The sequence below is a fragment of the Lates calcarifer genome, linkage group LG8 (genome assembly GCF_001640805.2).
Source record: "Lates calcarifer isolate ASB-BC8 linkage group LG8, TLL_Latcal_v3, whole genome shotgun sequence".
NCBI classification, from domain to species: domain Eukaryota; kingdom Metazoa; phylum Chordata; class Actinopteri; family Centropomidae; genus Lates; species Lates calcarifer.
In genome coordinates this window covers 20,424,358-20,436,685 of record NC_066840.1, presented here as the reverse complement: position 1 = coordinate 20,436,685, position 12,328 = coordinate 20,424,358, and the positions used below count along the sequence as shown (strand labels likewise).

Sequence of the window (12,328 nt, the reverse complement as noted above, 5' to 3'; positions counted from 1 at the left end):
CTTCACATGAGTGTTTCTAACATCTGCAGTAGGCTATTCCTACTTTTCATTATTTTAAGGCAAAAAAGAAATGAACTTCCAAGACAGCCACTGATTTTCAGGCTCTTAAATGGGTTTTGTGCAACTTTGAATTCACAGAGAATCCTTTTAAATCTTGATTCAAATACAAAACAATTTTTTAATTGTTGTGAATTTGACTCCAAAGCAGCTCTTGATTTGAATATCACACCAAGAATATTCATGCAACCCAAATACAAGTCACGTGAACTAAAAAAGAATCATTCAAACTTTGTTTTAATCACCAAAGAAAAAAAACTTACTGCCATGAGGATTTGACTCAGCATGCATTTTTGGTCTCTCTCAGTGGACCACTAACTTTAAGTCAACAGCTCAGCAGGTTTTCTACCTTTTTATCCCATACATTTCACTTTTCAGAGTAGCTGAACATGCTCCTGAAACTCATGTGAAACGACTGTAAATCCTCACACCCTCCCCCACATCCCCAGTCCTGTCAGAGGTGTATTGTACTGTATGTCCACTCAGTACTGTCTTTTATCATTTTGTCCCTCCTCTGCCCCTGTCCACTCTAAATGCCCCCCCCAACCCTTTGCTCTTGTCTATGCCCCCCCCTCCCTTTCTACTCCTGATTTTCTTGTTCTGACTTGCTCTGCTGTTTGACACATACATGATGTGTTGACAGACGGCTGCCCCGGGCTGTGCAACAACAACGGGAGGTGCGTCCTGGATCAGAATGTCTGGCACTGCATCTGCCAGTCAGGATGGAGAGGGCTAGGATGCGATGTAGCGACTGAAACGCTCTGCTCAGATGGCAAGGATAACGAGGGAGGTAGGAAGCAGTAAAAGCCTCGTACAAATAGTCTTTTAGCTTCAGAAAAAATTGTGTGTGTCACTTATTGTGCTGAACAGCAAATTGGCTTTGATGTGGCTCCTCAGTGACAGTGCAAACAAACAAAACAAATCAATCATACATAAAACATCACTGGAAAGAATATGTAAATGTAGTGGCAGAGCAGATTGTTAAACAACATGCTTTAAAATATACAGTAGATCAATTATAAAGAGTAGTTGAGACTATATTTTAATACCCCACAAGCTGGATTTCTAATAAACTGTTCCTCAGCTTGATCAACAAGCCCAGAACTTTTGAGGTTCATCTCAGGTGACATACTTTTCAATAGTTCATACTTTCACATCAGCTCAGGATCTCTGCTGTCACTTTAATGAACTTAAGTTCATGTTAGAAGTCTTCTGTGAGCAGCAGAGCTAAACACAGTAATGGAGATGTTTGCACGTTTCCTTTGTCAAACCCCATCGCATCCAGGTCAACAAAGCTTTCCCTCCCTGTCTCGACTGTCCCTCCTGTTTTCCAGATGGGCTCGTCGACTGCATGGACCCAGACTGCTGCACTCAAATCTCCTGCCAGGGTCAGACCTACTGTCGCGGCTCACCTGACCCTACTGCCATCGCAGGCCAGGGCCAGAGTTCATCCGCCCAGCCCACATCCAAGGGCTTTTATGACCGCATCAGTTTTTTGATCGGTCCCAGCAGCAGTCACATGATACCCTGGGACAACCCGTTCAACAGCAGGTAAACGGCTTAATGAATTACTGACAGCTCTTTAATTATTTGGATCACATTAGTTGTTTGCTGTCTCATTACCAGTTGGGGAGAGGCACCTGTGTTTGTGCAGCCACTCTGAAACGTCAAAAGGAACTCACATCTCTTTGTCTTTGCAGTCACACTGACAAGTGTGTTTACAGCGGTCTCGCTGCCACAGGCGGGGTTTTTTTTTTTTTTAAACAAGTGAAGATTAAGTAGCTCAACAGCGAACTTGTTTCTTGCTAAAACAGCCTTTATAACTGTAAAAACATGAGAGCGAGGTTTCTTACATCAAGATAACAGGACCATGTGGTTTTCCAAATTGGAAAGAAAAGCACAGCAAACATTTCACTGAAGAGACCATTTTCACTGCACATGAATGTATATCTTTTATCAGAAACCAATTTTTTTTCATCATCAAGCCACCCATCACACAGTGTATTTGAATATCTGAGGCTGGCACACTTGAATAGGCTCTTTCTCTTTGAAAGGGTTTCTTTCTAGAAACTGTCTTTCCAACAGAAAATCACATTAAATCAGTCCCATCAACAGAGATTCTGCAAAGAGCCAAGAAGAGAATGATGTTTTGTACTGTAACATCAAACAAGGGTAAATGGGTTTTTGTTTTGTATGTTATTACTGGTACAAAATCAGTAGAAATTACACATATTGTGTGTATTATTTGATAGATAATTTGATAAATTTTCTATTTTTCAAGTTCATAAAGGTTCCATTAAAGGTTGAGGACTAAAGTATTTTACATACTATTACTTTTTAGCCACACCAGGTGCATGGCTGTGTGGATGGTATTCTTTTTCTGTTGGTGTTTCCTAAAGTGTCAAGTGTGGCCTAAAATTTTGTATATATATTTTACTTTAATTTGTCCAAGTGGTTTACTGCCAAATACTTAAAATGAAAGACATTCCCATCAGCCTTATCTCTTTGTGTTTAGTGATATAAAGCAAATGTTAGTGTGCTAACATGTTAAGAAAAAGATTGTGAACAATGTTCACTTAAATCATCTCTGGGCAGCCTCACAGAGCCTCTACCATTGCTCTTAGCCTTGTTCTCATTATATTAAGTTTAGTTGTAGGATTTATTTTTCTTTGCATGTCACTCTAGATACGCTAACTACTGTAGCTACCTACAGTTCATTTTTCTCCAGCTAGTTCAAAGAATTAAAGTTTCTGCTGTGTTTATTCAAGGTAAAGAAAATTATTGAAAAGTTTGAAATAAAGGAAAAAGAAGACCTTACACTGTAATAGATTACCGGGTTACATCTGCGCGCATCTACTAAGGTGACAGAGTTATGTTTTTCACCGAGTGCACTCCCACATCTGTTCAGAATCACGAGTAGGGTGTGTTTTGGGACTGATGGAGAGGAAAATGATTGCCAACTGTGTGCAGAAGGCTTTGGGAATATTTCCTCCAATAGTTTAAAATAATCCTTATGTAAATAGCATGCTTTACTGAAAATATAGAATGAGGCAATTCCCCCCCAGCCGGGTTCTCGGTAATCCTCATCCTCATTGTCTTCAGCTTACTGTCGATTTCATGTCTGGCAGTGGCATTAGCTCTCTCGCTCGAAATATTCATTTGCCTTTTTATCTTCTTGTAGAAGTAAGTTTTATAGTCAAAACATCATGGTGCATTTTAGAAGCTCAGCAAACATGCATACCACTAAATATGACAAAATTAATTACCTTTTTTTTTAAATTGTATTTTATCAGCACAAACATTACACACGTGAAAAAAAAACATTTAGAGAGTTACATAATGAAATAGAATTTAGTAGTGGCAGAGTTTGGAGACCCATATTTTTCAAACATTCATTTGAGGTTATAAGGTGAATAATTTATTGACAGCCTTTGCAGAGTATACATTATAAAAAAGTCTCTGAAGCACTGGAACAATGCCAGCAGAGTATCAAGACTTCCAACAGCAGCAGTGACTGGTATGCCTAGTCATAGAGTATCTGATGTCTAACGGTACAGGGTATGGAAAACAGTTAGAGGTCATTCCTTTCCTTCTATTTTTAAGGAGCCATTGTGTAAGGCAAGAGAAAGGGAGCAGATTTCAGTGTGCGGTCAGGTTTCAGAACTCGGCAGTAAACTTGTCCTTCGTATAGCACAGAGAATAAAACATGTGTTGTGGTTTAGTGTGTCCCCCTTCAGCACCACCAGTCCCCCAGCCGTATCACATGTCCCCACACAAGTCTCCCATTGGGTTTTCAGATGGTGTTTTTCTACAGCCGGCGTGAGACAATGACAGATAAGAATGCATGAATTATATGAGTCATTTCTGGGGTCTCGGCAGGTGGTGTGACTCTGCGTTTGTAAGGGGGTTCGGCTCTCGCAGCATCCGTCTGCCTCTCAAAAGATTAATAGAGACACAGGGAAGAAAGAGTGAACCTTTGCTGGGGCTCTTAAGTGGCCTTGTTCCCCGAGCCGGTAAATAAAGGATGGGAGATGGTTGTGCCAGGCGTGGAGCGGGAGGGAAATAAGAGAGGCTAAAGCTGTTGATCATTCCCGTCTCATATACGTAATGACCCAGAGATAAAGTGGCAAAATGAGACATCTTTTGCCTACCAGTGACAAATGCAGAGGGAACACTTAAAATTCTGCACTGTGGTTGAGAAGTGGGGAATGATTAAATGTTGATGGAGAAATATCGCATTGTCTCCCCTACTTACCTTCAAACAAAGGACTGACTCAACAAATTACCTCACACTTAAGGATATAGGAAGGAGAGGCAATGTTGGGCAAGTTTTACCTGAAGGGCCAGCAGTCATGTTGAATAATCGCAGAGGATATCTGAGGCTTTAATCATGTATGAACCTTCTGTGTCTGTGATTTATGAAGCAAATACGCCAAAGAAAATAGTGTTTTTTCGGTAAAAGCAAGGGAGGGGAAAGCTGGAGGTAGAGAGCCTTTTGACCAGAAGCAAATCCATTTGCCAGCAGGGAAAATCTTGGTGGGGAAAGTGAATGAGTAATGCTCTCCCATATAGGCTAACAACCAAAGAGGTGCCTTTAAGTGAAGTATTTAACCCACCCCACCTGCTCTGGTGGCACCACTCTTTGACCAGTCGTAGGAGGTGGGTTATATAAGGTGTGGAGGAAAAAAAAACTGTGGAGAAGAAGATCTTTGTTCTGAAAAAATCTCTTCTACATTTACCTTTCTAAAATCAAAAAGCACATTTTTTGGAATTCAAACCAACGAAAATCTTCACATTTTTACATTTCACCACTGAACATATTTTTTATATTCAAATTGCATTCCCTTTCACATCCACCCTATTTATGACTTAACCTTTCTTAACTGCTGTGGCGATTCTTTTGTATTGTAGCGCTGCTCCTCTTTTTTTCCAAACCCCTTTTCACTTTTTTCCTCCTTTTGACAGATTGCCTCCGGCATTGCATTTTGTTGTTCTGAATTCCTATAAAGTGCCTCTTGACACGTCAGCCACCGAGCTTTGCAACTTCTCACATCAAGAGGATATCTGTAACTGAGCTGAAGAGCTCGTTCTAATACAATTCTTGTTGATATATTATCTTTCGTCACAAGTATTACCACAGACATTTATCATGCTAGCGAGCACAAGACGTGGGTATGACACTGACAAAAGGCTCTTTTTTGGAAGTAAAAGTGCTTGCAAAGAATAATCACGCTTGGATCACATCCTCTCAAAAATACAATTTAGGGGAAACTCTTAATTCAGTGAGGTCAGGGTGATAATACTTTGAATATTTCACTCATGAATCTCATTTGATATGCCTACTGCTGAGTATATTGTACACTTCATTTAGCAAGTTGACTTTTCTCAGCAGACTGATCATTTAACTGTGTGTGCATTTCATGTTGGCTAGATAATATGTTGTGTATTTTACATTCTTAGCTTTGATGCCTACTGTTTTTCTGTGCTGCCCTCACAAATTGAATCGCCCCAAGAGCTATATGTCCTTTGTGTGTCATGTCTTGTCTCTACATAATTAGATTTTTAATAGAAATGTGGCTTAAGCATGAAAAAAAAAATGCATCAATTTCTATGTCCTCGTGGAATATAAATGCTGCAATACATGTGCAAGATTCTGCAAAATCTTTACAGTCCTTGATGTCTGGAAAACCTCATCCTACTGAATTATGGGCTTTTAAAAGCCTGTAAACAGACACACAGAGGTGCTCTGTAAGGTGGCATTTTCATGAATAACAACCGCTGTCATGTGTGTGCTTCTAACGGTCACTAAATCATCCCTGCTCATGCCTCTGGCAAAGGAATGACAGTTGTTAGTAGTGTGGATGCCGTGGCTGCTTGTTGATGCCGGCTGGCACTGTTTGTTTACTCAGCCCTTTCTGTGTTTGTTTGCCCACACAGCCTGGCATCAGTCATCCGGGGTCAGGTCCTCACGGGGGACGGGAACGCCGCTGATCGGAGTCAACGTGTCTTTTCTGCACTACCCAGAGTACGGCTACACCATCACGCGGCAAGATGGCATGTAAGGGAGTCTCTATGCACACATGCATCATCAGTAGGTACAGCATGCAGGGATACAGCGATACATCTGCATTTATCAACACTGATTTACATGTCCAAATAAACACGAGCAATCTCTTCATGGGCAGCTCAGGCTTTAGGTTCAACCTTTGCCCTTGCAACGATTTATTTGTGGTGTACACTGCTGTCCCCAGACTGGTATGGAAAAATGCAAAAAAAAGTTGTCCAGCAGTGGGAAAGTCGTCCTGGCAGTTATCCAGAAAGCGCTCAAAACAAATCGAAACAGCAGCACATTGTGCCCTAGAACAATTCCTCATGCAAATGTCACCGTGGTGGAGGCCATTTTGAACCAGGCTGTTTAAGATGCATTGAATCAGCAAGGGTAGAATCAATCTGCCCGCGGTGTAGTAAAACATGGGATTACTGTCTGACCTTCTCCTGCTATTACCGCAGACAGGTCCTTAATAATGGTGCTGCAAATATATACAAGACAAACGTATGTCACATATTTTACAGGAAGGGTTCACTTCAGGTAGGAGCTTTATTTTGCAGATGCTCACCAGAGATAGTGAACTAGGCCATCATTCAAATTCAGCAGATAGAGGCCATGTTTATGTGTTGCCAGTGTGGAATAAAAGGCTTATGAGTGGCAGAGAATTGTACAGCTGTTGTTATGAAGCACAATCCTTGGGTCCCCAGATAGCTGAGGATTAGCTGATTTCTTCAGATATTCCGCCCTGTAACTCTTCTGACAAGGAGCGTGATAAATGGTTGGGGATAATCACACTTGGTTAGCCAACAGATCCACTCAGTGTGTTAAGAAGGGGGGGGCAGCATCAAAGCTTGGCCTCTTGCAGCTGTGAGCTCCCCACTGCCCAAAGTGGAGAGAGCTCGAGAAGGAAGCTGTTTTAGGTCAGCTGCACAGCTTGGCTGTTGGCATGTGTGTCTGTGTGTCTGTGTCCGTGTCTGTGTCCGTGTCCGTGTCGTGTGTGTGTGTGTGTGTGTGTGTGTGTGTGTGTGTGTTATTCTGGGTGTGGGATGCATGCATGAGAGATGTGCATAAGCATTCAAATCTGCGAGGGTGTGTGTCTTTGTGCATGTGAATGCATGCAATGTCACCACACAGATGCTTTACCCCCTGGGTAGTGGAGCTCGCCGAATATATAGAGCAGCACTTCAAAGACTCGCCCTTCATTTCCAAACCAGTAACTTTTCCCTGAGTAATGTCGTACTAATTAAAACCAGTTCACCAGAGAAAACTCCCAAGACTCAGGACTCCAAACCAAATTCAACCAGAAAGTATCTTCTTGCACCATGCCTGGTTAAACAAAAGTCATAAATTAGATTCAGTGAATGATAATAATATATGGAGGCTGTACAGAGGGAATACACTTTAAAGGGAAAAGTTCTCTCTTCCGTTGAAAAAGTATTATCAGGATTAGTCTCAAGATAAATATTTACATTGCTACTTTCCACTTAAGGTTAAGTTATAACAGTCTACGTTTTGGGCGTCATTCTTATCTTAGCAGTAATAATAACATCCTACACACCGATTTAATTGCTGAGAACTGGAAATGTGACAACATTGCTAAAGAGAAGTCCTGTGTGGCAAGAGGCAGAAATACCCATACAGTCATATTGGTTTCATACAAACCCTCATCAGAGATCACAGTGCATCCTTCTGTTCTTGCACACACCAATTTCTTGTACAAAAACTCATTTTTACCAGTACTTTGGGTGACCTCACTTTTATTTCCAGATGATGTGGTTTAGATGATGATTGTTGAAACAACTGACTTGTTTTACAAATTGTCTGATCATGTATCTGCTGATATATGTTGCTAAACTGATACATATACTGCTTATCCACATTACTGTTTGTGTTTCACAATGTATTTCACTGTTTCCATTCAATGATAATTTATTAAGGTTTGACCTCTTGGCAAATGGTGGTGCTTCTTTGACGCTGAGTTACGAGCGTGCCCCATTCCCCACGCTGCACCGCACAGTGTGGCTGCCCTGGAACGTTTTCCATGTGATGGACACCGTGGTGATGAAACGGGAAGAAAACGACATCCCCAGCTGCTACCTGACTGGCTTGCTCAGACCAAACCCCCTCATCCTGGCCACGCCCCTCTCCACTCTGTACAAGACCTCCCCGGAGGACAGTCCCATCATCCCCGAGACCCAGGTGAGACTGCTGTCACGGAGGCGACACGGGCATCACATTACATGGCTTTTATGGTCAATTTCAAATATCTGCTCATATCTGATTATTTTGAATGACTTTAATAATTTAACCCACGTTTGATCCCAACATTACAAGCATTGAAGTGTTGAAAATACACAAATACAGTGTAACGATAATGCTGTTATCTTCCTTTTACCATGGCTTCTCTCGCTTATTTTAAATAGAGTCAGATTTGCCTTTCAGTTTGCCTTTGAGCTTTGATTGAATCCAGGCATCTCCCCAAATACTAAGCCATAAATTGTCTCACAGCAACACTGATAAATTCTGAGGGCAAATCGCATGGAGGTTGCATGCCTCAGGATTTGGTTTGTATCCATTTGGCTCAAATCAGAGTTGAAAATCCCTAAATGCAAAATGTGACTCTGCAGCTTTTGCTGTTTAAACTGATTAGAGAAAATATATCTGTGTTACATTTGAGGGAAAAAATCCAAATTGTCTGGACATGCTTTAGCATGAGTACAGTGGCAGTCTCAGATGCAGCCTGGTCAAGAACTGGGACTTGACTAAAACTTGTCAATTATTAGAGTTGTGGTGTTCAAGTAAAATATTTTTTTTTTCTCACAGACTCAAATACTGAAGAATTAATTCATTGCCTGTGGAGGTAGCTTAATTTACATATAGACTGTAGTCTGTGGTTTGGCTTAAGTAAGAACTTATTTTTAATATTTTAGCTACAAAATGCAAATTTATAATGTTTGACTCTATTGTATAGAATGTAACAACATGTATGAGTCAGTGTAACCCTGGCAGAAAATTTTATTATATACCATAATGAGTCATCCTCTGTTAAATACCTGCAAACTCTTGTTGCTCCTGTTACTTAAGCCTGTACTTGACACTGTGTATTTGGCACCAGTCTGACTGCTAATTAAAATCATAGGTCCTTCACGAGCAAGTGGCCATACCAGGCAGTGACCTCAACCTGGTCTACCTGAGCTCCAGGGCAGCTGGCTACAAGCCCATCCTCAAGGTGCTTCTAACCCAGGATCGTCTCCCCTTTGGCCTGATGAAGGTCCACCTGATGGTGGCCGTCATGGGCCGTCAGTTCCAGAAGTCTTTCCCCGCTTTCCCTGACCTCTCCTACACCTTCATCTGGGATAAAACAGACGCCTACAATCAGAAGGTCTTTGGCCTGGCAGAGGCTGTGGGTGAGTTCCCGCTGTGAAGTGCCGACTAAAGATGTTGTGTAAGCACAGGTTCATTGCCAGATCCTTGCGCTACCTTCAAGCAATGAACCCTAGTTGAACTTTTGAAGATTGATTTTATTTTTTATTTGAATTGAGGATTATTTAGTCAGGGGCTGCTTTTATTACCATGTGCAATAAAATAATATAAAGATTTAGCAGGTGGTGTGAAATCCTGAAATCCTCCAGTGCTGCATTTTTGAAGGCCACTGCTCTTTTGCTGACGTCTTTGTTTTCTATGTATAATATTTCAGTAGCAGTGCACTGACTAGAATATTGCCTATGAGGCAGTGGCCTGAAAAAATCCAGCAATCAGTCAATAGTCACAACAAAAACTACTGACAATAACAGAATCTTTAGATCGCATCACAGGTAACAAAATATCTTAATTATGACTTTTTAAATTTAATGATTGAATTGTCTTCTCAAGGATTATGCTGCTTTACAGCGTACCTAATGTGTTCATATTGTCTTGTTTATACAGAACTACATGCACTTGCATTTTAATGACATGCACAAAAAAATTCAAAGCCTGAAAAAGGCTGAGGGATTTTCTTAAGAAGGATGAATGTTGGAACACTCCAGCTTACATATTACAGAGAAAAACCTCACAACCCTGACAATCAACAGGATCCACTCGTGGCTTATGGCTGTGACCATATCACAGCGTTTTATGATATTTACTGTAATGTGCTCCATCTGAGCCTTTATTGTTTAAATAATTCATGCCACTTTACACGCTATTTCGCGTTGTGGTTTATTTGCATTTACACAAGATAAAACAGACAAATGAGAGGAGAGCACATAAAACACAAACTGTGCAGGTGAGACACAGAAACCCCACGGGTCTTTTAAAATCATCCCAGCTGGAGAAAATTACATAGTCAATGAGAAAGCAGTACCAGCAAATACAGAAAACAGCCACAACGTGTGCAGAATACCTTATAGAGTACAAGCCTCATTGCTGCCATAAGTGTCAGGTAAGGAGGTTGCAACCTTGCTCACCATAGGCATCTGTTGTCGTTACTTTCAGTGTCAGTGGGATATGAATATGAGTCCTGCCTTGATGTGGTGCTCTGGGAGAAGAGGACCGCAGTGTTGCAAGGCTATGAACTGGATGCCTCCAACATGGGAGGGTGGATGTTAGACAAACACCACATATTGGACATTCAGAACGGTAAGAAATGCTCATATATACAGTATATGTGTGCGCCTGTGGGGTAGAGATAGGTGGCCTCTTAGGGTTACAGGCAGGTGGTCTCTACCCTGAATTACCGCAATAACTATCTGAATCAAAATGAAATATGGTTCGTCATCCCATCTGGAGATAATAGAGGAGAGTTTTGAAGGGCTGATCATTCATGGTAATGATAGAATAAATCAGTGAGTAAGTCACCAGGGCACAGGGCTCGCCACAATCCCACACTACTCAGCTATTTTAGGAAGAAGACGGCCTTTTGGCCGCTCGTGAAGGCTTATGCTTTTGATGAACAGGCGTCATGTTTAATTCTTGCATTAATTCAATAAACTAAATGAATTTCTTGTTCTGTCATCAATCAGAATCGCTTTAATCGCCAAGTACAATAAATGGACAAGAGTTTGTCTTTGTCGCGCTGGTGCGGAGACATGAGAAAATGAAACATACATAATGAAACTATCAGATATACATACAGCATTGAGTCATTGCTGGGTCACGATACCAGGGGGTCACATTCTATAACCTGGAGAATTCAGTGCTACATTACAACTGTGCAGGCAGTAATACAACTGCAGTTATAAGAAGTAGGCCTCACGGTGGTGTGCATTGTCAGTTTGCCAGGCCGCTGTTTTGACATTAAACCCACTCCAGCTCACAATTGTTGTTCCAGTTGTCCAACGCAATTTGTGTCCCTTTCATCTTGAGAATAATCGAGGTTAGAGACACGGCCTTCAGCAGAGTCCTTAGCCTCACACTGTCACTGACTGGATGCTTTGTTGTTTTGGGATTTCTTTTATATTTATTTTGTTTTGGTGCATTTATTGTTTGTCTCATTTTAACGCAGGTTTTTAAAATCTGGACGGATGGATAGATAGATAGAAATCTAACTAACAGAGTAGTGTATGTGACAACAATGATTGCATCTAAGAAACTTGTAATTATACCTTGAGTAATAGTTGGCTCTAGCCAGAGTCTCATGTCTTTAAGCCATAGAGTCTGGAGATTTTCTTTGATGTTCCCTCAGCGATAGCATCACTGCTGAGGTCTGAGCTTGGATGATTGATTTTTTCTCTTATGATTCAACTTTGTTATTTTCATTACTAAGGAAGAGAAAATGTGAAGCAGTGCAAATGTAAGAGCTGATAGAATTTGTAGCTATGGACCACATGTCTTCAATCTATCCATCCTTCCTCAGTTATTTGTTTGTGGACGGTCACATAACAGGTTCAGTCAAGTATGTTTATAATGTGTGGGTCTGCTTGGCATTGGGAAGTATAATGTGGCATGATTAACATGTAGATTGAACTGTCTTGCTGAAATATTGTCTTGGTAACTTCACTTTTTCAAGCCACTATCAAGTCAAGTCAAGTTTTCAGAGGTCATTGTGTTGAGAAAAGATAAACCAAATTCCATCACTCTGAAGAAGATAACATTTTTCATTTAAATGTGGAGCAAGAGAAGTGCAAAATTATCAAATTCCCTTTTCATTTTAAGACGAAATATTCCTTTGTGGGGTCTTCAGCAAGAGGCAATATGACATAATATGCAATGATATTTGTATTAACATCCCTACAAAACATC

At 40.9% G+C, this 12,328-nt stretch overlaps 1 protein-coding gene across 1 annotated transcript in view; it reads left to right on the top strand.

Moving 5' to 3' along the window:
• Positions 1-12,328, top strand: part of si:dkey-237h12.3 (teneurin-3) — a 173,976-nt gene that overhangs the window by 133,383 nt on the left and 28,265 nt on the right. Inside the window, 7 exon segments of the mRNA XM_018679395.1 lie at positions 701-847; positions 1,392-1,608; positions 5,995-6,034; positions 6,036-6,115; positions 8,044-8,305; positions 9,246-9,513; positions 10,583-10,726. Of these exon segments, the coding sequence (XP_018534911.1) occupies positions 701-847; positions 1,392-1,608; positions 5,995-6,034; positions 6,036-6,115; positions 8,044-8,305; positions 9,246-9,513; positions 10,583-10,726 (1,158 nt within the window).